Source organism: Bipolaris zeicola, assembly GCF_000523435.1.
Source record: "Bipolaris zeicola 26-R-13 unplaced genomic scaffold scaffold_85, whole genome shotgun sequence".
Taxonomy (NCBI): Eukaryota; Fungi; Ascomycota; class Dothideomycetes; order Pleosporales; family Pleosporaceae; genus Bipolaris; species Bipolaris zeicola.
Window position 1 is genome coordinate 69,972 of NW_006912134.1, and position 22,751 is coordinate 92,722.

The 22,751-nt window shown below is 52.2% G+C and overlaps 13 protein-coding genes across 13 annotated transcripts; 6 read left to right on the forward strand and 7 right to left on the reverse strand.

Moving 5' to 3' along the window:
• Positions 1 to 548: 548 nt before the first annotated feature.
• On the reverse strand, positions 549 to 860 carry COCCADRAFT_72613 (uncharacterized protein; the record flags this gene model as incomplete). The annotated part of the gene is made up of 1 exon (XM_007714628.1): positions 549 to 860. A coding segment is annotated over one exon (312 nt), but the record flags the coding sequence as incomplete, so codon positions are not given.
• Positions 861 to 1,427: 567 nt separating this feature from the next.
• Positions 1,428 to 2,492, reverse strand: COCCADRAFT_66448 (uncharacterized protein; the record flags this gene model as incomplete). The annotated part of the gene is made up of 1 exon (XM_007714629.1): positions 1,428 to 2,492. A coding segment is annotated over one exon (1,065 nt), but the record flags the coding sequence as incomplete, so codon positions are not given.
• A 1,110-nt stretch (positions 2,493 to 3,602) lies between these two features.
• Positions 3,603 to 5,014, reverse strand: COCCADRAFT_37242 (uncharacterized protein; the record flags this gene model as incomplete). Its single annotated transcript, XM_007714630.1, has 2 exons — positions 3,603 to 4,780; positions 4,843 to 5,014. The coding sequence occupies 2 exons, from the start codon at positions 5,012 to 5,014 to the stop codon at positions 3,603 to 3,605; spliced, it is 1,350 nt and encodes a 449-aa protein (XP_007712820.1).
• Positions 5,015 to 5,587: 573 nt separating this feature from the next.
• Positions 5,588 to 7,059, reverse strand: COCCADRAFT_97519 (uncharacterized protein; the record flags this gene model as incomplete). Its single annotated transcript, XM_007714631.1, has 2 exons — positions 5,588 to 6,941; positions 6,992 to 7,059. 2 exons carry the CDS (start codon positions 7,057 to 7,059, stop codon positions 5,588 to 5,590), a joined length of 1,422 nt encoding a protein of 473 aa, XP_007712821.1.
• A 634-nt stretch (positions 7,060 to 7,693) lies between these two features.
• COCCADRAFT_97576 (uncharacterized protein) lies at positions 7,694 to 9,052 on the forward strand (the record flags this gene model as incomplete). Its single annotated transcript, XM_007714632.1, has 2 exons — positions 7,694 to 8,648; positions 8,703 to 9,052. The coding sequence occupies 2 exons, from the start codon at positions 7,694 to 7,696 to the stop codon at positions 9,050 to 9,052; spliced, it is 1,305 nt and encodes a 434-aa protein (XP_007712822.1).
• Positions 9,053 to 9,743: 691 nt separating this feature from the next.
• Positions 9,744 to 11,414, forward strand: COCCADRAFT_97535 (uncharacterized protein; the record flags this gene model as incomplete). The annotated part of the gene is made up of 3 exons (XM_007714633.1): positions 9,744 to 9,962; positions 10,028 to 10,661; positions 10,714 to 11,414. The coding sequence occupies 3 exons, from the start codon at positions 9,744 to 9,746 to the stop codon at positions 11,412 to 11,414; spliced, it is 1,554 nt and encodes a 517-aa protein (XP_007712823.1).
• A 354-nt stretch (positions 11,415 to 11,768) lies between these two features.
• On the forward strand, positions 11,769 to 12,383 carry COCCADRAFT_37246 (uncharacterized protein; the record flags this gene model as incomplete). The annotated part of the gene is made up of 3 exons (XM_007714634.1): positions 11,769 to 11,826; positions 11,891 to 12,044; positions 12,104 to 12,383. The coding sequence occupies 3 exons, from the start codon at positions 11,769 to 11,771 to the stop codon at positions 12,381 to 12,383; spliced, it is 492 nt and encodes a 163-aa protein (XP_007712824.1).
• A 1,069-nt stretch (positions 12,384 to 13,452) lies between these two features.
• Positions 13,453 to 14,190, forward strand: COCCADRAFT_97497 (uncharacterized protein; the record flags this gene model as incomplete). The annotated part of the gene is made up of 4 exons (XM_007714635.1): positions 13,453 to 13,600; positions 13,670 to 13,914; positions 13,979 to 14,044; positions 14,098 to 14,190. The coding sequence occupies 4 exons, from the start codon at positions 13,453 to 13,455 to the stop codon at positions 14,188 to 14,190; spliced, it is 552 nt and encodes a 183-aa protein (XP_007712825.1).
• Positions 14,191 to 14,883: 693 nt separating this feature from the next.
• On the reverse strand, positions 14,884 to 16,183 carry COCCADRAFT_5501 (uncharacterized protein; the record flags this gene model as incomplete). Its single annotated transcript, XM_007714600.1, has 3 exons — positions 14,884 to 15,548; positions 15,606 to 15,919; positions 16,161 to 16,183. The coding sequence occupies 3 exons, from the start codon at positions 16,181 to 16,183 to the stop codon at positions 14,884 to 14,886; spliced, it is 1,002 nt and encodes a 333-aa protein (XP_007712790.1).
• A 433-nt stretch (positions 16,184 to 16,616) lies between these two features.
• COCCADRAFT_26707 (uncharacterized protein) lies at positions 16,617 to 18,078 on the forward strand (the record flags this gene model as incomplete). The annotated part of the gene is made up of 2 exons (XM_007714610.1): positions 16,617 to 16,820; positions 16,867 to 18,078. 2 exons carry the CDS (start codon positions 16,617 to 16,619, stop codon positions 18,076 to 18,078), a joined length of 1,416 nt encoding a protein of 471 aa, XP_007712800.1.
• A 23-nt stretch (positions 18,079 to 18,101) lies between these two features.
• COCCADRAFT_97591 (uncharacterized protein) lies at positions 18,102 to 18,284 on the reverse strand (the record flags this gene model as incomplete). The annotated part of the gene is made up of 1 exon (XM_007714636.1): positions 18,102 to 18,284. One exon carries the CDS (start codon positions 18,282 to 18,284, stop codon positions 18,102 to 18,104), a length of 183 nt encoding a protein of 60 aa, XP_007712826.1.
• A 225-nt stretch (positions 18,285 to 18,509) lies between these two features.
• Positions 18,510 to 19,599, forward strand: COCCADRAFT_5503 (uncharacterized protein; the record flags this gene model as incomplete). The annotated part of the gene is made up of 2 exons (XM_007714601.1): positions 18,510 to 18,737; positions 18,814 to 19,599. The coding sequence occupies 2 exons, from the start codon at positions 18,510 to 18,512 to the stop codon at positions 19,597 to 19,599; spliced, it is 1,014 nt and encodes a 337-aa protein (XP_007712791.1).
• A 191-nt stretch (positions 19,600 to 19,790) lies between these two features.
• COCCADRAFT_97575 (uncharacterized protein) lies at positions 19,791 to 21,522 on the reverse strand (the record flags this gene model as incomplete). Its single annotated transcript, XM_007714637.1, has 3 exons — positions 19,791 to 20,780; positions 20,827 to 21,417; positions 21,466 to 21,522. 3 exons carry the CDS (start codon positions 21,520 to 21,522, stop codon positions 19,791 to 19,793), a joined length of 1,638 nt encoding a protein of 545 aa, XP_007712827.1.
• Positions 21,523 to 22,751: the final 1,229 nt, after the last annotated feature.

A 22,751-nucleotide genomic window follows, 5' to 3' on the forward strand; every position in this document is an offset into this window, starting at 1 on the left:
ATACGTTTGTCTGTGACCACGTAGTGTGCAAGTTACAAATATGGATTTTCTCATATCTAAGGAAACAATTACTAGTACATGTTCCAAAGAGGCAAGTATATGCATGTATAGCAGTATTGAGTTCGGGTTCTTTTCTGTAGTATCGTTTTTGCAGGTCACATGGAGTTTGGACTGTTGATGCCTCTTGCAGTAAGATAAAGACGGGCTCGACTATCAACCTGTGTAAAATGTGCATCATTATGGCGCTGCTTATAAGAGAGAAGTAAGAGGTACGAATGAACGTGGTAAACAGGGTGGTTTGAAATAGGGTCGTAACTAGTATATATTAGCATTGCAAGCCGTAGTATACCCCTTGTTCTATTTGAAGACTCGGAACGGCGAGATGGTCACTGTCGAACGCTACGTTGAGCGGCAAGTATTCTTAATTGTCAAGCCGGCTATTCCTGTTGCTTGCTACGCAGCAGCTCCACCACCGCCTTGAAATCCCTATCTGAAGCTACGTGGAGTGCGGCGTTGAGAAATCTACCCTCCACTTTAGCATTAGTGTCTTTATCTAGTAGCAGCTTTACTATCGCCTCGTAGCCTCTAGCTGAAGCCGCGTAGAGTGCGTTATCATAGGGTCTACCCCCTGCGTAAACGTCAGCGCCTTTATCTAGTAGTAGCTTCACCACTGCCTCGTGGCCTCCAACTGAAGCTACACAGAGTGCGTCGCTATAGTATTTATTCGACGTGTTAACGTGGGCTCCCTTGTCTAGCAGTAGCTTCACTACTGCCTCGTGACCTCCAGCTGAAGCTACACAGAGTGCGGTATTATGGTGGTCATCCGACGTGTTGACGTAGGCGCCCTTGTCTAGCAGTAGCTTCACTACTGCCTCGTGACCTCCAGCTGAAGCTGCGTAGAGTGCGGTACTATCAGTTCTACTCGTCCTATTGAACTTGGCGTTGTTGTCTAGTAGCAGCTGTACTACTGCTCTGTGGCCTTTGTGCGACACCTGAAATGCTTTCTCATAGCCTCCTTTTTGGGCGTCAGGGTTTACGCCTTTGTCGAGTAACAGTTTCACTGCTGCCTCATAGCCTCTCGCTGACATAGCGTATAGTAATCTGTCGAAGTCTGTATTCCACATTTCCATGGTGGAAATTCCTTCTAGCAAACTTTTCAACATCTCCCCGTAGTCCCTACTGAAAACGTCATGTATCACCTTCAACGCCTCCTTTTTGAGTATGAATTCACCTTCGCGTCTCTGGAAAAGAAGGATCATGATGTCTCTTCCACCTGCCTTGTTTCTTGCAGCGGCTCGAATCACTCTATCTGTGATTATGATTTCACTTCCACGTTCCTGAATGAGAAAGCTTATGATTTCTCGCCCGTTTTCCTGATTTTCTGCCGCAGCTTTGATCATATCCTCTGATAGTGATACCTCAAGTCCTCTCCGCATTATGAAACGTTCAACTGCCCTTGCGTTGGACGTTCGGACAAGCTCTGAGAAGAATGTAGAATTCCGAAACGTAAGGTCCTCTAAGAACTCTGGCATCGTCTCATAAGAATCATCTGACTGTCTGAATAAGAACAACGAAGTATCGCGAATGACTGCCTGGAGGTCTTTCGTATAGACTGGACGTAGGCTATCGCTGTCGTAAGCGTCTGAAGATATACCTAGCAAGGCATAGACTTTGTCTCGTGGGTCGCTTGCATTGCTTTCTCTGAACTTTAGTAAAAGGTTATACAAGTCTCTGCTTTCACCCCACCAGGTCTTTTCCCGCAAGTGTCCAGGCATAATATCCAAAACAGCTTGACAATGTCGTTCTGGTTTGATGCCTACGAGCGACGGAGCAAGGGCAAAGGTATGTGCTTTGACAGACTTGATGCCACACCGGACACTTGCTTTCTTCGCGTTGGCTATTTCCTGTAAAATCCAAACTCTTCTAAACCATGGTCTCTTTAAGAGCAGGTATAGGCCTTCCAGTACCTCAAAACTTGAACTCTGAGGAACCAATCGCCAGAATTCTGTCCACTTTGCTAGATCCCAGTGTCTATGTGCATGCACCAAGCTGTATCCTTCTAGTTCCCGAAGAGAGTCCATGAGAACATTGGTTTCCGCAGTGGGTTGACCTAGCCAGATAATCACCTCTTCCGCGTGCGAATAAATCTTGCACATTTGCTGAACTTGATGTCCTCGCTCTTTTTCGTTGCCTTGATCGATACAAATAGCATCAACCCAGAGTACCCTATCTACATCTTCCGAACGAAAATGTTGCAAGGCTGAGTGCAGATTTTCAGTAACACCAAGTGTCTTCCCACTGACAGTCACAGTCGATGCCTTGTTCGTGCCGCCCCAGGTATACGATAAAGCATCGTACGGAACGGTATCGGTGCCATCAAGATAGGCCTGATACAGTATGCACTTGATGGCTGGCCCTTTGCCTCGAAGTAACTGTAGAAGTCGAAATGCAGGACGCTCGAGATCGATCGGTTCGTAGATGTAGATGTCCATCTGTACCTTCGACTAGAGTGTTCTGTCATTAGCTAGAGGGTCTAAGGCTAAGATGTTGGAGGCTAGGCTACCTGGCCCTGATAGCAGAAGTGAAGGCTTCAGCTACTAAATGTGGCAGTGCAAGGCTAAATCTCTGCAACACATTCAGATCGCCAAAGCCTCGACTCGGATCTTGGCACTCTGTATCATGTCATGCCCACCGTGTGAGACCTGCCCATCTTTTCCTTTAGACGCCACATGAGTTATCATGTTCTTCTTCAATGTCACGATGCTCTGAACTGGAGGCCGAGAAAGGCTAACCCTCGGAGATCCATCGGGTACCCGTCGGGGCAATCAAGCCACAGTCACATGTATAGAGTGTATAGTTCCATCCGCACCTTTGGGTAACTTCCCTAGGATTCGACTCAATTTACTCGAAGTGATATATTCTGTGCCTATCTGCAAAACACTCCACATTCAATAAGATAAGGTAATATCTAGATACTGCTTAGTGCATGTATTAGTTGCAACGTGATCGAGGGATACAAGGATGTAGCAGGTCGGATGAGGAATCAAAGGCGGCGCGGCGGTCTGTCTCTACAATATATACATTTTTGCATTAGCTGCAGTTGTTTATTGCACTATGCCTCGGATTTGCATGATAGCTGTGTTAGAGGCTGGTTGCACATGCCAGCTTGTCACAAACGGCCTGGTGCGTATCGGTGAGGCATGCTTCGAATCTGCGCACGTACCTACAACATCTGAGCCAGCACACATCACATTACAAGCACATTGAAAGGAACAAAGTATAAGCCAGAGGCGGGTATGGAGGCCCGTCGTTACTCTGAATTATGTAGTCTCCGTTTGAACGGGTAGACTTGTTAACTAATCTTAGGCTGCGTGCAGAAACGCAACTCATCATCTCCATATCACACTCTTACACTGGGTATCATCCTCATCCTGACCATGGTTGAAGGGTCAAGTAGATGATATGCAAAACAACGCCTTTTGAACAACCGGACCCCGTCGAGCCCCAGGCTCGATGCTATGCCGTTGAAGACAAATAACTTTTTTTCGAAGTGGTATCATAACGTCGTGTTGAAACTTCCCAAACGCGGCACAAAAAGAAATCTAGTAGCGGTAGATGTCGCTCTTGAAAGGACCCTCGACAGGGAGACCGAGGTACTCGGCCTGAACGTCAGTGAGCTTGGAGAGCTCGACGTTGACGTGTGCCAAGTGAAGAAGAGCAACCTGCTCGTCGAGGATCTTGGGCAGAACGTAGACACCGACGTCGAGCTTGCCGGTCTTGCCGAACTCGACGTACTTGTTACCAAAAGCCTCGTCAGATGCCTTGTAAAGCATAATCTGGGCGAGGACCTGGTTGGTGAAAGAGCAGGACATGACGAAAGAAGAGTGGCCAGTGGCGCATCCCAAGTTGACGAGACGACCCTCAGCGAGGAGGATGATGTGGCGTCCGTTCTTCATCAGGTAGCGGTCAACCTGGGGCTTGATGCTGGTGACTGACTTGGCGTTGGCCTTGAGCCAGGCAACATCGATTTCGATATCGAAGTGACCAATGTTGCAGACAATGGCGTCGTTGGGCATAACCTCAAAGTGAGCACCAGTCAGAATGTCACGGCAACCAGTGGTGGTGACGAAAATTTGACCCTGAGGAGCAGCCTTCTCCATTGTGGTGACCTGGAAGCCGGAGACGGCAGCCTGGAGGGCGTTGATGGGGTCAATCTCAGTGACGATGACACGGGCACCCATGCTGTGGAGAGCCTGGGCACAACCCTTGCCGACATCACCGAAACCGGCAACAACGGCGACCTTGCCAGCAATCATGACATCGGTGGCACGCTTGATACCGTCGACAAGCGACTCACGGCAACCGTACAAGTTGTCGAACTTGGACTTTGTGACGGAGTCATTGACGTTGATGGCGGGGACAAGGAGACCGTTGCCCTTGAGCATGCGGTAGAGGTGGTGGACACCGGTGGTGGTCTCCTCGGAGACACCGTAGCAGTCCTTGAGCATCTCAGGGTACTTCTTGTGGACAAGAGCGGTAAGGTCACCACCGTCGTCGAGGATCAAGTTCAGGCTCTTGCCATCCTTGAAAGCGGTGAGTTGCTGCTCAAGGCACCACTCATACTCCTCCTCAGTCTCGCCCTTCCAGGCGAAGACGGGCACACCGGCGGCGGCAATGGCGGCAGCGGCGTGGTCCTGGGTGGAGAAAATGTTGCACGAAGTCCAGGTGAGCTCAGCACCGAGGAACTTGAGAGTCTCGATGAGGACGGCAGTCTGGATGGCTGCAATGCGTGTTAGCAAGAAAATTTCCTTTGGTTGTGGCAAATGTGCAGAGGCAACCTACTCATGTGCAGACATCCAGCAATGCGGGCACCCTTCAAGGGCTGGTCCTCAGCGTACTTGCGGCGGGTCTCCATCAGACCAGGCATCTCGTTCTCGGCGAGCTCAATCTCACGGCGACCGAAGGCCGCGAGACTGATGTCAGCAACCTTGAACTTGTGGGCGGGGGCAGACATGATGAAGGTTGTGTGTGGTGAATTGAGGGGGGGAAATTGAGAAGAAAAGGGTAAAGAGAAGAGAGAGGGAGGGAGAGAAGGGATGAGAGAGGATGAAGAGAATAAGAGAGCGGCGTCGAGGAGGAGAAAAGTGGGAGAAGATAGCCCCGCGCTCTAACACCTGTTGACGCTAGTGGACCCTTGGACTGCGCCGTATCGGCACATGGAGTTGGACGAGCCTGCGACACGTCGACCCCTCCACTGTCGATAGGCGCAAACCTGCTAGTATGCACGTCTGACCATACAGGTGCTGTGCATGAATCATGTCAATTCAGTATCTAAACGCCCTATCCATGAACAAAATATCTTCATAAACTCCGAGCAGCGCGCGCGGGCAAGTTGCACTCTGTTCGCTGCGGGGCATGAAACCGCGCCCACTTGGTCCAACACCGCCGACGCGCCATGCTCTAGACTAATGCAGTAAGCATCCTCACTAGAACCGAATCTCACCGACACTACTGTACTGAATTCGGTAGGAGATCCATCAGTACTCTCCATTTTGTCGCTACAGGTACAACTAGCCACTCATTCCACTTACGTGTAGTGAGGCACTTGTCCCTTGTCGCCCTCTGATCCTGCCGCCAGCGGCGAGACGCCATTGTCAATCTTCTTGCCAGGCATCTTGAAGTGCGGCTTCAGCGGCTCCCAGCTCTCCGCGTTGTAACCTTCCTGAATCTTTCGGCACTTCTTTAGGCCCCAGTCGGTTACGCCAATCATCAGGCAGCTCTCGAACATAAACGCCATGCTACCCTCGCCGACTTTATTCGGCTGCAGCTCAACATTTGATGCTTTCTCGTGAGTAGCAGCGTCAGGGCCGTGGCCCGACATGACATTATGTAGAGATGCGCCGGCTGGCTGGAAACCTCCTCCAGTCTTGGCATCGTACTGGCCGCCAATAAGGCCCATAAACTCCGACATGGTGTTTCGGTGGTACCATGGCGGTCGGAACGTATTTTCAGCAACCAACCACCGAGGCGGGAAGATTACAAAGTCCGCAACTGCGGTTCCTGCGTGGTCTGAAGGCGCGGTAAGAACAGTGAAGATGGATGGATCTGGGTGATCGAAAGAAATGCTCCCTATTGTGCTGAAGCGACCGAGGTCGTACTTGTATGGATAGTAAAGGCCATGCCACGCCACGACATCGAATGGCGTATGCTTTTGTTTCGCAGCATAAAGGTGGCCAGCAAACTTTGCAAGGATTTGCCACTCTGTCTCTGTGTCTTCGTCAAAGTCGGCCACTGGCGCCTGGAAATCACGCGCATTCGCAAGGCAATTGGAGCCTATAGGCCCAAGCTCGGGGAGGGTGAAGTGCCCCTGATATAGCTCTAGAATGTATCCTCGCACAGGGCCTTGAGGAAGTGTGACACGGTATCGAATACCACGCGGTATGACACAGATCTCGTTGGGGCGTACAATAAGGCGGCCCAGTTCGGTCTGAATATCCAGCACACCGTGCTGGGCGACAATGAGAAAATCACCATCAGCCGAGTAGAATGCTTCGTTGGCCTCCATGTCCTTTCCTGCAGCGTATATAAAGTATCCGACTCCCGACTTCATTGTGGGGTCACCAGCACCAGCCACCAGGTGCAGAGAGTGCACCCAGTCTACTGTCTCGTCGAGGTCGAAAGGATCCCATCGGAGCTGGTTTGGGATATAGTGTATCCGTTCCCATGGCTTGTTCTCGGGGTTTGTGTTGAATGTCGTGGATTCACGGGGCTCAAAATTACTGTGGCCGCAAGATGGCAAGATACGGTAGAGCCATGTTTGCTGGTTCTCGTGCCTAGGGGCTGTGAAGGCGGTTCCAGAAAGCTTCTCGGCGTAGAGGCCGTACGGGGGCTTTTGTGGTGAGTTTGCACCGATAGGGAGGGCGCCCTGTACTGCTTCGGACCTGGGATGCCGTTAGCTTGTACTAAGCGGGGCAGCACTGGGAGTCCGTACTCATGGTACGAGTTGAAGCCGTTCTGGTACCGGTACTTTTCCTTGAAAGCGAACTGTGTAGACGGCATTGTGAGAGGCGGGTCAATTGTTCAACTTTGCTTCTGTCGAAAAGTAAAAGACTACGTATGTACGCGTCGACCCGGCGGCACGCTACCACTGCGGTCTTCTTGAATCTATGTACAACGGCCCCACGGCATTAGTGAAGGAAGCATCAAGCTGCCCCTCGGCCATGGCTGCGCTGCACGATGCGGCAATGAACGGCTTTTGGTTCCGCTGTCTATGGCATCAGAAGATCAAAGCGGAGTAGTGGTGAGCCTTCACATCGGCTTACCCCACAGCCCACGGGCGGCGGGGCATCCAACCTGGCGATCCGCAGGCAAATGACGGAATCTTTCCGGGCCCGCCTGTCCGCCTCCATCCCGATCCGTCACAAGCCGACAGCGGACCACAAGCACGGCATCCACCAAGAGGGTCCTCATGCGGCTGACATTATGACTTTGTCAGTATGCAAGGAATCCTTGCGCGCCTGATAATGGAAACTCCGACAGCTCAATTGCATATCATCCTCGCGAGGCTCTCGAGGCAGTACGGTACTACATCGACGCATTGGAGCTGACCTGTAGAGTAGTCAGCACTGCATGTAGTGTACTGCATTCAATCATCCCCGCTACCCGAACAAAACATCATACCACACATCTTGCAATGGCTTCACTGCGATCTTGGTTTGCCATACCTCGCGGCTCGCACTTTTCACTAGCCAACATTCCGTTTGGCGTCATTTCAACAGCCTCGTCCACAAAACCACGAGTCGCAGTTGCCATTGGAGACCATGCCCTAGATCTCGAGGCCTTTGCAGCCGGCAATGGCTTCTCGGCCCTCTCCCTCATTCAGCCTCATCAAGCCGTCTTCTCAGAGCCCTCACTGAATGCATTCGCTGCACTCGGCCGCCCCGTCCATTCCGTCGTTCGCAAGTACATACAAAGTGTGTTTTCCAAGGACACCACCTACCCAGATGTCCTTCAGAACAACTCTGCTCTTCAAAAGCAGGCTCTGTTACCCCTCAAAGACGTTCGTGCCCATCTCCCCTTCAAGATTGGCGACTACACCGACTTCTTTGCGGGTCTGAACCATGCCTACAACTGCGGTGTTATTTTCCGAGGCCCAAAAGAGGCTCTGCAACCAAACTACAAGCACCTGCCAGTCGGTTATCATGGCCGAGCATCCTCAGTCGTACCTTCGGGCACCCCAATTCGACGACCCAATGGCCAGATATTATTGGATCCTACTGCGGAGAAACGGGTACCTACATTCAGCCCGTGTAAGAAACTGGATATGGAGCTCGAGCTCGGAGCTTTTGTATGTGGCTCAAACGAGCAAGGGACGCCAATACCAATTGAAAAGGCCGAAGAAAACTTGTTCGGTGTAGTTCTCATGAACGACTGGTCAGCCAGAGACATCCAGGCATGGGAGTACGTGCCGTTGGGACCTTTCAATGCAAAGAACTTTGGCACAACCATCAGTACGTGGGTTGTACTCGCTGATGCATTGGAGCCATTCAAGACAAAAGGCCTCGAGAATGATACTGAAGTACTGCCCTATTTAAGAGAGAAGAACGACAAGACTGTCTACGATATTAATCTTCAAATCGATCTCAAGAGTATGTCTATCACTCCTGAGCCCCCTGAGACCAAACTTGGCTAACACGTAGCAGCATCCTCTGGCAGCAATGCTACGGTTTCCAGAGTCAATGGTCGAAACTTACTTTGGTCCTTCCCACAAATGTTGACACACCACACCGTCAACGGATGCCCCTTTCAGCCCGGTGATTTGCTGGGCTCTGGCACCATTAGTGGTACTACTCCAGCTGAATATGGAAGCTTCCTAGAGCAGAGTAACAACGGCAAAGATTCTATCGCAGTTCAAGGAGAGAAGAGAACATTCCTCGAGGATGGTGATGAGGTTACTATTCGAGGTGTGTGCGGCAATGATGAAGAAGCTCTTGTTGGGTTTGGCGAATGCGTGGGCCGCATTGAACCTGCCTTGAAATTAGAGTTTGCGTAGGCTCTTTCGGGAGATATAGCTTATGTTCCATGCATTACCTGTCCCTGTCTTCAACCAGTAGAGCCATTGCGAGGTCTGCGCATAAGGGAACCTTCCATATCTATCTTTTTCTAAACATACTTGAACAGAGCGTATGCATGAGTAAGCGGTGTACCGCACCTAAGCAGGGATGTTGTAAATCGTGCATGGTGCGTTCGTCAAGTCGTTGTACGTACAGGCATATACGAGTTCCCTTCTTGGCAGTTGTCCCAAACATGATGTGTCAATCTGCTAAGTATTAGCCTCCAATACTTGTCGGCAAGATGTGTTCAGGAAATCTTCCTGATTTAGTTAGTACACGATGACCTCACCCTACATCGCGCCTCCCCGCACGGAAAGTGCGGCCCTATTCCGCCTTGACTGAACACGATCGTCTGCCTGACTTGACAATTGGTGTAACAACTCCATTTTGGTGGACTACTGGAGCGTAACTAAACTAAAAATCTTGTCCAGTCAGACGAGGGATTATGTTACCGAGGCTAAGGTGTGGTCTTCTCCAAGCCTGAGTTTTGCGAAGCCTCGCTGGATATCGGCAAGCTCCATCTTATAGGTATTGCTGCAAGCTATATTTCATGTCCTTCGTCTCACAGATTTCGCGAGTTCCCTTCTTTTTCTATTCTATTCCTCTCACACGTTGAGCTTGGCTACAACCATGACGATCCCTATCTACGCAGCCGGCATTGCAGTGCTGGGATACTTCTTGTGGAGACTATTCTATGGAACCGACAAACCACACATCAAAGGCTTACCCGAAGTCCCTGGACTTCCACTTGTTGGAAGCTTGTACGAACTTGGCACCAACCATCCAAAGGTAGCACAACAATGGGCGAAGAAGTATGGCCCTGTCTTCCAGGTGAGGATGGGAAACAAGGTAAGTACTGGTCCTTAGCATGATCACCATTCGTCTCAAGAGTAGAGAGCCTGACGAAGACCCAGAGAATCGTCTTTGCAAACTCGTTCGACTCCATCCGTCATCTCTGGATCGTAAACCAAGCAGCCATGATTTCACGGCCTATGCTCCATACCTTCCATAAAGTCGTCTCCTCCTCACAAGGTTTCACAATTGGAACTTCCCCATGGGATGACTCCTGTAAAGCCCGCCGTAAGGCAGCTGCGACGGCCCTGAACCGACCTGCTGTACAGTCATATATGCCCCTCATCGACCTCGAATCGACCGTCTCTATCAAGGAACTTCTCCAAGACAGTAAAGGGGGAGAAGTCGATCTCGATCCCCGAGCATACTGGCAGCGATACGCTTTGAACACGTCTTTGACACTGAACTACGGATACCGTATTGATGGCAACAAGAACGCACCGCTGCTCAAGGAGATTGTCGATGTCGAGAGGGGCATAGGATCACTCAGGTCGACAAGCAACAACTGGCAAGACTACATCCCGTTGCTAAGGCTGCTTCCAAGTAAAAACAATGAGGCTGAGCACTTCCGAAAGAGACGAGACGTATACATGGACAAGCTACTCAGCATATTGGAAGAGAAGATCGGGAACGGCACAGACAAACCATGCATTACCGGCAACATCCTTAAAGACCCCGAAGCAAAGCTAAACAGAGGTAAGCCCTTTTCTATTTCTCCACACCAGGCATTCACTAACACACCCACCAGCCGAAATCACCTCCATCGGTCTCTCCATGGTCTCCGCAGGCCTCGACACGGTCCCCGGCAACCTAATCATGGGCATCGCCTACCTAGCGACCCCCAAAGGCCAAAAGATCCAACAACGCGCGTACGAGGAAATCATGAAAGTATACCCCGACAACGATGCCTGGGTGCGCTGCCTCGACGAAGAACGCGTGCCCTACATCACGGCCTTGTACAAAGAAATCCTACGCTACTGGATCGTCATCCCCATCTCCCTGCCCCGCGTCTCAATCAAAGACATCGAATGGAACGGCACCGTCATACCTGCAGGAACTACCTTCTACATGAACGCCTACGCCGGCAACTACGACCCGTCTCACTTCACCAACCCCGAGACTTTCGATCCAGAGCGCTACCTCAACGTTCCCGACGGCGCCGGAACACCGCACTACGGGTACGGCGCCGGCTCACGCATGTGCGTAGGCTCTCACTTGGCGAACCGCGAGCTGTTTACTGCATTTGTCAGACTAATTTCTGCATTTGAATTTACGCCCCCGGTTGATCCGCGAGATGAGCCTGTTCTGGATTGTCTGGAGGCGAATGCGCTTCCGACGAGTTTGACGATGGAGCCCAAGTATTTTAAGGTGGGGTTTAAGCCGAGGAATAGGGAGTTGTTGGATAAGTGGATCAGAGAGAGTGAGGAGAGGACAAAGGATTTGAAGTAGGTGGAGTGGAGGTGCATGGAATTTGGTGGTGATGATAGGATGTATGAAGTTTTGGATCGCTTGTCATTTAAACATTTACCTTGAGAGACTTGAATGTAGTCAGGTTCACCGTGTCTTGTTGTGTTTTCGTGTCTTGGAGCGTACTGCTACTACCGCATTCTCTTTGGAAAGCACGACTCCCTCGTCACTTCTCGCTCTCACACGCAATGTTGTTTACACAAGTCACCCGCCGTACCAGGAAGGAGGCTCTAGGTGATTCAAATGGGCAAACATTCTACAAAGCAATGTTCATCCTTTTCTTCTTCTTCTTCTCCCACTGAACACCGAATCGACAACGACAACTGGCCAGGCAAAATGTTGCCCCACCTTAACGGCTACATGTCCATCCTAGCTATCCCGGTTCACTTCATGAGTAAGCATACGCCCCCTCTCACATACATACTTGAGTTCCATTATTACGATGCTGATACTCGCAGTCTCGATGATGCCTCACGCTGTTGCTCGCGCCATCTCTGCTAGAGGTAGGCTACCTACCGAAAACAGCAGCAATCTACATGCTCAGGATACCAAAGCGCAGTTGAAGCAGCGTGTTCCTCCAGAGTCGTTTGCCAGGTACATGCGTATGTGTAGGTGCTATCACGCCGGGATGGAGGCAAGTCTTGAACGAAGTTTTGAATAGGGGTTGTCAGTCATCTAATGAGGTGGCAGAATTTTCCCCTTTTCGTTACAGCAGTGGTGGTGGGCAACATGGCTGGACTGGCACAGGACGTGCTCAACGCCTTTGCAGTTTCGGTTCTTGCTGTTCGACTTGCTTGTACAGTGAGTTGTTTGCTCGCGGTTACTTCGGTGACTTCAGTTGTTCGCGGCGGGCTCTGGGTTATGGGTGTTTCGATGTGCTTGCCTGTCTTCATTCAAGCTGCAGTGGTTGTGAGTGACAGGAAGGCAAAAGAGGTGCACAGGGCGATGTGAGGTGGAACAAGCAGACAGGGAGATGGTGCGCATGGTGGGAGAAGAGAACATGGGGAAACCCGGAACAGCAGTGGTGTCAATTATGTCTGCCTTGGAACAATGACAACCGTGTCCAGTTGACGATGCACTGATGTTGTCTTGCACAAAACATTGTTGCCTAAGGCGACTGTGCGACGTTGCTACAAATGGACAATTTTCGGATGTTTTTGTCGTCTTGGGTAGCGGCAGGTGGTTTCACAATAGCGCCATGCAGCCGGCGAAACTGGTGGGACAGGTTTGGCGGGCATGGAAACAACGAGGCCGTCAAAAAGGGTTGCAATATGCATCGTCGCCATGCAGCGCTCTCGAGGACAGGAATGCCCCGTCAATGAATATAGTGTAGTGCGGATAGGTGTGGGTCCTGGAGTTCACGCAATCCTGGGGCGGCTGAGGAGATCGGCCAAGCGGAGGCCAATGGCTGCCTGAATTCCCGCTCTGGACATTCAGGAGAGCCAAAACGTGTCAAGATGCGAGCAGGTGCATAAGAGCAGTTCCAAGAATGTAAAGGAGACGCTCGCCTCTCACCGCAAGTCCTTGAACACGCGCAGATAAGCGATCGCTGATAGTTGTCACGTGCCGGCGGTAGTGGCACTTACCAGCTTACGAACAGTGCCCAGCATTCGCCGCGCTTTCCACCACATCTCTTCAACGCAGCCCTTCCTGTGCATCAATTAGAGTACATCCACATCCACCCGCCCCATCCCCGAATACCACCGACTCTCAAGAACATAGCCGTAAGTCGTCCCTCGCCGCCTTGTTTTTTCCTGTGATTGCTTTGTTCTACCCCTACGTCGCCTCTTCCGAGGCCAGCTTTCCTCCGGGCTGCGACTTGGGGTTGGCAACAGGCCACGCTCTCCCAGTGCCTTTCTGCGCCAGCGAGGTCCACGCCCGTCGTGCCATGTCCTTTCCGCCCATGACGCCATCGCTTTCTTCTCAATACCGTCCTGACAATTAGCGCCACAGGTTCGAGAGTCTATACACCGCCTTCCCACTCACCCTCCTCACACTCGCACATCCACCCACCGCAGTCATGGGTCTCACATTCTCCAAGCTCTTCGACAAGCTATGGGGAAAGAAGGAGATGCGTATTCTCATGGTCGGTCTCGACGCTGCCGGAAAGACCACGATTCTCTACAAGCTCAAGTTGGGTGAAATCGTCACCACCATCCCAACCATTGGTATGTTGCGCTGCATACGGCCACCGTTGCGAAGGGCAGTGCGCTGACTTTTGTGCCCCCTTTTTCCAGGTTTCAACGTCGAGACTGTCGAGTACAAGAACATCCAGTTCACCGTGTGGGATGTCGGCGGTCAAGACAAGATCCGTCCTCTGTGGAGGCATTACTTCCAAAACACCCAGGGTATCATCTTCGTCGTCGACAGCAACGATCGCGACCGTGTTGTCGAGGCGCGCGAGGAGCTCCAGCGCATGCTGAACGAGGACGAGCTCAGGGATGCTCTTCTCCTTGTCTTTGCCAACAAGCAGGATTTGCCTGTAAGCCCTTCCATCATCGCTCGCAAGTCTCGCAATTGCACAATGGCTAACCTTTTCGTGACAGAACGCCATGAACGCTGCTGAAATCACCGACAAGCTTGGTCTCCACAGCCTCCGACAACGTGCCTGGGTAAGTTGCAAGCAGACCCACTTTGTTAGGGCGTCCCCACTAACCCGATGCAGTACATCCAGTCGACTTGCGCCACGTCTGGTGACGGTCTGTACGAGGGTCTCGAGTGGTTGAGCAACTCCCTCCGCAAGGCCGGTCACCAGTAAGTTCGCCGCTGGGGCGAGCTGTAATGTAGCGAGTCACGAAAAATGTCAAGTGCCTGTCCCTGCCCAGGCATCTCCATAACGAACGCGCGTCCCGCATGCCACGGACCCATGAAGTGTTATTTGCATTGGTGATGAAAATGTCAAATGGAAATGGTGGAGCGGAGTGGAGACAATGGGTTTCTCTGGTCTGTGTCACCATTGGAGTTTTGTGAGTGCGTGTGTGGAATGGGGCTATGACATTGCGTTTCTAGGGGGGGTTATGGTTGGGGGACAAGAGTTGTTTGGTTGCTTTTGCGTGGTACTATCAAATTTGAACCTCTTCTTACTAAGTCGTCCTCGTTGTCGTTGTGCCTTTCATGTGTCGTGTGACCTGATATTGATTGTATCAAAAGATGAAGATGAAGATGGATGAGTATGACAAAAAAAGTTTCATTTGCTCTATGCTATTTCCAAGGCTCACATTGCGGAAATGGTAAGGTAAGACATGCCAGAACGCCAATCATTGTCATCATCATCATCCTCGCCTTTGACTCGGTTTTCGCGCTACATGTACAATGCAGAGATATGGACGGCCTCGTGTGCATTTTTGGGGTGAGGGGCCTCCATGTCAAATGGGGCTACCCACATGCTTATTCTTTGGTCGATTGACGAATTCAAAAAAAGTAATTGTAGTAGTAGTAGACAGAACTATCTTCAAGACGCAGGTGGAGCATTCTCCTTGGCAGCAGTAATCGGAGGAAGCAGCCCCTTCTCCGCCCAGAGGTCGACCAGCGGCTGCATGGGCTCAATCTCCTTGTCGCCAATGAGGTTGAACAGCTTGCCGACGTTGATGAAGTGGATGAAGCACGTATTGAGTTCCTTGTATGCACTCACGTTCCAGAAGGGTTCCAGCCAGTGGCCGTGGTAAATGTGGGCGTAGCACCGCATCATCTGGCGGTAGATACTCTTGATGTCGCCCTCGAAGGTTTCGGGGAAGCCAGATGACTTGCCGAGCCACTCGCGTCCGGCCAGCTGGGATACGGGCTGGTTGAGGGACGTAGGTCCCAGAGGCTGCGGTGTCGAGTTGGGAGTAAGGGATCCAGAGGCATAGGTTGTCGTTCCAATTGAGATGGCGGTGGTGTCTGTAGGGAAGATGTTCGGGTCATTGATCTTACCCACGATCCACTTTTGTACAAGGTTGATGTACTGGATGGCGGGGATCTTGATGGGCTTTTTGTTGTTGTCAAGCCAGGTATATGTGTGACCACTGGCAGACATGGTGGGACAGACATCTGGGTTACAGATGGGTTTGCCTGTCCGGTCGTCGACTACCTTAATGACTTCAATCATTTGCTCCAGTAGTCTGTACTGCTCGACAACTAGTCACATGCTTTTAGCGCCATTTCCGGCCGAACCTCACACGTGGCAAAGCTTACCTTGATGAGCGAGCCATTCGCCCTCCTCAACAAGCTTGGGCTTTGCAGCCAGCGTCATGAAATTACCCTTGACAATCAAGTTGGAGTACTCCTCGCGGAAAAAGAAAGGCGGTCTGCGAGAGCCAGATGGCACGGACCCCTCGGATGGCGGGCCTTCGAACGACATGTTGGACGACAGAGCAGGCGAACCAGGCATAGGCGGTTGGTTTGGGGCGTGCTGAGAAGTTGGCGAAGCAGAGTATGAAGCCGTTGGTGACGAAGAGCCGCCTTTGCCTTGCTGGCCTTTGCTGGAGCGGCCGGCCAGTCCTTGGCGACTATCGGTGAAGTTGTTAGAAGACGGAAACACCTTTGGAGCCTCGGCGGGCGGGAATTGGGAGGCCAAAAGTGACCAAGTCGCAGCTTCCCAGAGTGAGGTGGAGATGGCGAGATTGAAGCCGGATGAGGATATGCAGCAGATTTGCCTGAAACATACCAGGGAGGGGGAGTGTTTGGACTGTACTAGAGGGAAGGGGAGAGAGCACTCGAGCGAGGGCGAGCAAGTGCCAAGCAACTTACACGTTTGCGAAGAAAGAAGCCATTTGTTTGCGGGGTCCTGGCTGTGGGCGTGCAGGGGCTGCAAGCGGCGAGACGGGAGCTATGGATGCACCTAGAGAGGGCCGGCTTGAGGAGTATGCAAGAGAATTGAAGGGGAGGAGGTGGTGATACGTCTCAAGCGGGCACGCTTTTTGGGCCCACTCGACACTCCCTTGGGCCTGCGTCGAGAAGGGGCGGGGCGCTACTGCCGCATCCGGTATAGCGCCCAGTACACGGCCTGCTGCTGGCGTCGCTGGGAACTTTGAAGCCGTGCAGCTGCTGCGTTCCAGTCCTCCGCCGTCCTTTGCTGAACCATCATCACGTGTGGCATTTGCTCGGCTTGTCCTTCACCGTCGCCTTGACACGCCCCGACACGTCCCGACACGCCCGTCTTTCTGCGCCTCGCAAGCAACGCAGCCTCCGCCATCTGTCGCGACCATGTCCGACGCGGGCCACGATCCAACCCTGTCCGACGACGAGGCCAATGGCCATGCTACTCCTGCTGACGATGGCGAGGGAGGCACGCCGCTGAATACCGTCGAGGATAATGGCCTTGACGACGACGACGACGACCTCTTTGGCGACGGCGGCGCAGACGATGACGCCGAGGAAGACGCACACGATGCGCAAGCGTACGTCGCGGTAGAGAATGGTATGCGACATCCAATTGACGTGTCACAGTGAGCAGCGCAAGCTCGACGATGCCGAGCTCGACTCCGGTGACGACGAAGGACGCAACGATCGCGTCAGGCAAGCAGAGGCTGTGGAGGAAGTCGAGCAACAGACATTTGCATACATGGACGCAGACCTTGCGCGCCATGCAGTCCCCGAGCCCACCGACAATGAACTCTACCTGCTCAAGGTCCCGCGCTTCCTTTCCTTCGAGGACAAGGCCTTTGACCATAGGACATTCCAACCACCAACCACCGATCACCATTCCAAGGTCGGCGCGTCTGAACACTTTTCTGCTTACCACACTGCCATGACCACCATCCGATGGCGGCGCTCACCCTCGAACAACGCTGTCTTGCAGTCGAATGCTCGCATCCTGAGGTGGTCCGACGGTTCTCTTACCCTGCAACTCGCCAGCGACCCTACCGTGCAGTTCGACATCGACGCCAACACGCTTGCACCACCGCAGATAAACCCGAAGATTCCCACCCCCACAGCAATCAGGGAAGACAAAACCGGCACCAAGACGAGCGCGAAGAAGGAGAGTTACACATATCTCGTGGCCCCTTACGAAGAGGCCAATGTTATGCGTGTGACCAACAAGCTCACTGCATCCCTAAATGTGGTTCCCGCTGCAAACACAAAAGATGCTGCGCTGGAGAAGCTGCAAAACGATCTTGCAAAGGTGGCATCCAAGGGCCGAGACGACGCCGACCAGGCTATTTCCTTTATCAACGTAGACGAAGATCCCGAGCTACGCCGACAACGCGAAGAAGCCACATTCAAAGAGAAGCAGCGGCAACTGCGCGCCCGCGAGAAGCACGAAGCCCGCCAGGCCGAGCGCGCCAACCGCACCATGGGCCGCAGCAGCGGACGAGCATCAGGAGGCGGACTCGATGTTGATGGACTGGAAGACCGCGCTCCTAGGAAACAGCAACAGAGAAAGGGTGGTGGCTTACGGCGTGACTGGAGCGACGATGAAGATTATGGTGGCCCTCGGAGGAATCGCGAGGACGACTATGACGAGGAGGATGATTTTATCGCTGCCAGCGACGAGGAGCCGGAGATTGTCGAGGACGACGACGACCCAGATGAAGGCATTGCGCCAAGTCCGAAGAGAGCCAGGGGCGGGGCTGTTGCAGCAGACGACGACGATGACGATGACGAAGTCGTGGTTAGCCGGACAAAGCGGAGACGTGTGGTTGATGATGACGAAGATGAGGAGTAGGATGTTCCTTTGAGGTGATTATATCATGTATGCCAGAGCCAGAGCCAGAGCATAGTATCATTACTCAGTTGGTTCCGTATCTGGCTCTCAAAATTATTGGATACCAGCATAGCCCGGAGTTTGAGTTTGTCTTTGGTGTATAATACCTTTAGTCTTACAAAGTATTTTTTGGCTAGAGAAATTGAAATGTTTAGTAGCCGAGTCATGTTGCTTTCCGGAGTAATGCTTTACTGACTCTTTCAAAGATGGTCGGAAGGATCGAGTCTCGTCGGATATCCGTTTTACTCTTGCCTGATGCACACTAGTGCAATGCACTAACTCATGAGTATGTATACCATAGTTGAGTCACCTTACCATTCCACTGACTACCTTTTTCAAAGACTTGTGAAGGGAAGACTCGAGCCAGATTTACCAACCCATTTTCTTTCAAGATGGATTCGTTAGAACAACTGCGGGTGGGCTGGATAGGCCTAGGGTCAATGGGTCTGGCCATGGCAACCAACATCCAAAAACACATACAACAGCATCCAGACGCTTATCCGCCGCTAAAATACTGGAATCGAACACTCTCACGAGGCAAGCCGTTGGAAGAGCTTGGTGCCATGGCGTGTGCCACAGTGGCCGATCTAGTCCAAACCTGCAATGTCATTTTCATATCTGTACATAGTACCCATTTCACTCTCCTCTATAGGGAGTACTCATCTTCCGTACAAGAATATAACTGAAAATCCCCAGGTCAGCGACGACACGGCCCTAACAACCCTTGCAACCATCATCCAATCCAGCGGCCCTCTCTCCCAAAAAGTTATCATTGACACAACCACGGTGTATCCCTCCACCACAACTACTATCTCCACTTCCTTCGCCCAGAAAAATGCTTCATACATCTCCGCCCCCGTCTTCGGCGCCACTCCCGTCGCAATCGCAGGCCAGCTCCTCGTCGCCGTAGCCGGACCGCCCCAAGCAATCACCCGTGTAACACCACTACTCAAAGGCGTCCTGGCACGCCGCGTACTCCACGTCGGCGACGAAGCCTCACAAGCCATGCTCCTCAAAACCACTAGCAACTTCATCACCGCAGGCCTCATGACCTTGCTCTCCGAAGCCCACGTTCTAGCCGAGTCATCTGGACTCCCCTCATCCACCCTCGAATCCCTTATCGAAGAAAACTTTGGCGCGTATGCACTCGGCGTGTCGCGGCGCCTAACTTCAGGTTCGTATCTCCCTGCTGTGGGGCAGGCGCCGGCGTCGGGGTTGGGGCTCGGGATTAAAGATGTGGGACATGGGGTTGCGATTGCGAGGGAAAGGGGCGTGGAATTGAAGATAGGGGAGATGTATCTTGAGGCTGCGGAGGGGGCGAGGGGGTATGCGGAGGAGAGGGGGAGGAGGGCGGATAGTAGTGCGGTGTATGGGGTTTTGAGGCAGAGGGCTGGGTTGGGGTTTGAGAGTGAGGTTGTTAGACGGAGGGATGGGGTAGAGGAGGAGGGGGGAAAGGAGGTAGAGGATGCGCTGCGGAAATAGGTACTGAAAATGAAAAGGATAGAAGTGGAATACGCTTGATAGCCATGTAACAATGATAACCTCAGCAGTGACTAGTATGATGAAAGCGTGTACCAACTCCATTTCTGTACTCAGTATCCAGTGTCCAGTATTTCGTCTATCCAAAATATAATCTCCGTCCATGTAAAACCACAACCTCTTATATGTTTCTACTACACGCCCTCAGCAGCCCGTCGCTCCGCCTCTACTTCTGCAATAACAACCTTGCGTACGCCTTGCCACCCTTCAGCCTTCTTGACATGGCTGACTCGCCTGGGCTTGTCTTCAAGTCCCTTAAACTCATCCGGCAGTACCTTGGCCTGGAAGTACTCCTTCTGATCCGGCAGTGCGAGCTCAACCGCATTGGCAAACTTGGCCGGGTGCGCAGTCGCAAGCGCGATGTGGTGTGTGCTAGGAGGCTTCGACACTTGTACCGAGCGCAGCGTCGCCGCAATACCAATAGCCGAGTGGGGATCAAGGACGTAGTTCTTAGACGACTCCGCGTTAAAGACGTACTTGATGGTCTCAATGGTCTCCTCATCGCTAACACGGTACGAGGAAAAGTCAGCCTTGGCAGCCTCTAGAATCTGCTTGTCTACTGCAAAACCATCCTGAGACTTGAGCTCGTTGAGCCAATTCCGTACATGATCGCCTGCTTGACTTCTCCTTTGCGATACAGCATCCGAGTTTGTGCTGTAGACATCGTACGAGAGGAACCACAGCAGACGCTCAAAGTTTGATGAGACGAGAATGTCCATGGCTGGGCTCAGCGTCTCCTTGACTCCGCCTTCGTGCGCCTTCGCACCGTCTGCTGGGATGCCGCCCTCGGCCTCCTTGCCGTGCACAGGGTGCTTCTCGTACTTTCCGGTTTCCCAGAAACGGTGTAGGATATCGTTCTCGTTGGTTGCGATAACGAGCTTTTCAGCAGGCAGGCCCATGCGCTTCGCGAAGAAGCCAGCGAGAATGTCGCCAAAGTTGCCGGTTGGTACAACGAAGCGGACGGTGGAGGCGGGGAGGAAGGAGGGTTTCTTGATGAGGTCAAAGTAGGCGTAGAAGTAGTAGGTGATTTGCGCAAGAATGCGGGCCCAGTTGATGGAGTTTACAGCGGCGAGGCGGTGCGTCTTGTTGATTTCTGGGTCGGCGAAGAGGGCCTTTACAAAGTCCTGATATTGTTAGTAGTGTTGTGTATTTCGGAATTTCTGTACATACCTGGCAATCATCGAAAGTGCCGTCTACGGCCAAATTGTGAACATTGGCGTCAATGACGGTCGTCATCTGTGCTTCCTGGATAGGGCTGACCTTGCCATGCGGGAACATGATGAAGACGGATACATCCTTCTTTCCACGCAGACCGTAGATGGCGGCTGAACCAGTGTCACCACTTGTAGCGCCAATGACCGTCAGATGTTCCCTATCGCGGCCCTCCTTGCCCTGGTTCTTGCGCACGAGGAAGTATTCGAACAGATTACCGAGAAACTGCAGAGCAACATCCTTGAAGGCGAATGTAGGCCCGTGGAACAACTCAAGCAAATGTATGTTCTTCTCCTTGTCGAGTGTGACTGTTGGGACGACGTCTTTTGCGCGGAACGTGGAGTAGCTGCGGCGGATGATGTCTTTCAGGTCTGCGGAGGGGATCTCTGAGGGGGAGATGTAGAGGGAGAAGATTTCAAAGGCGAGGTCTTCGAAGGAGAGATCTTTCCATTTGGACGCCCAGTCTTCGGGAAGCGTTGGGATCTCTTCAGGGATGAACAGACCGCCGTCTGCAGCGAGGCCCTTGAGAACAACATCCTCAAATGAGAACTGCACATGTTAGCATGCGAGTGCGCCCACGGTTTGCGCTGACCTTACGTCGTAGGAGCCACCACGGGTGCTCAGGTAGCGCTGCGATGCTGTATGTGAAGACATGGTATTGAATATATGCAATCGTCCAACAAAACCAAAAGTAAAAAAGTCAAGATGTTGACTTGGGGACAATGTAGAGTCATGGTCCCCATGGGGAAAATTGTTGTTGTAGCTCCGGAATCGCTGACTGACTCAACCACTCAAATGCCCCCGTCCCGTCAGCTTCCAGAACGCATGCACGAGGCGTCTAGGCTGATGCATGATGGAAAGTTCCTTTACTTGCCCCCATCGCCTCTTCTGAACGAACAAGGACTGTGTTTCCAGGGCCTTTGCGCTCAAATCACAGGCAGCCGCAGTCATTCCGTTGCCCCGCCACGCGCAAACCAAGCCCCCCGCCACCTCCGTTCCTGCATCATGCGGCGATGTCGGCGCAATCACTCCATCCCAACAGGGAAGAGAATATGCTCGCCAGCACCGCAAGTTTTACTGGACAACCTGTTCAACAGTCGGTGGACTATTGCGGGTGACTCTTTGAGCCTATGTTTGCCATGGTGGGGTAATGTGTGTGTGAAGTCGTCACAGGAATTCACTGTAGTACTCAGTCTATGGCTTAATCGAATTGACAGATTTGGACGTCCATCACTCTAGCGAACATGTGTTTGTCGAAATTATCAATAGGAAGGGTGTTCTTCTCAGCCAACCATCCAATTCCATGCAAGCCATGACCCTGCCTGCCGTCGGCGGGTTCTCTACCAATGGGCAAGCACTAACAGCACTGCAATATCTGAAAGCAGTATATTCAGCATGCTTCCCAACTCCATTTTTATTGAAAGATGTAACACCAATAACACCAAGCACCAACATAATCCTCCATTCGCAACTACAATCAAGCCCAGCCTAAAAGTCCATAAGCATCACCCTCAAGCAACACCAACACACCCAAGAGTAATATGAAGCCACCCAGCCAAACCCGCCAGTCGAACGCACACTCGAACAATTGCAGCCCTTCGCAGCCTCGCAGAACTCCTTCACAAAAAAGCAATCGCGTCCCACACCTACACGCTTGACACAAGACTCCCCTCCATCTCAACCCCGCCTTCTCCCCAGTCTCAAACGCGAAAACCGGCAAAGTTCAAAGTACCCATTAAACCCAGTGCGCAGACTACTACGCCCAAGATATCCCGCTGTAATGCCAAGACGAAACGCTATGCGGAAGCCCCACACGGGTGGGTAGTGGAAGAGGCAACGGGCGAGGTTGGGGGATATGGTGGCTAACATGTGAGATATTATGA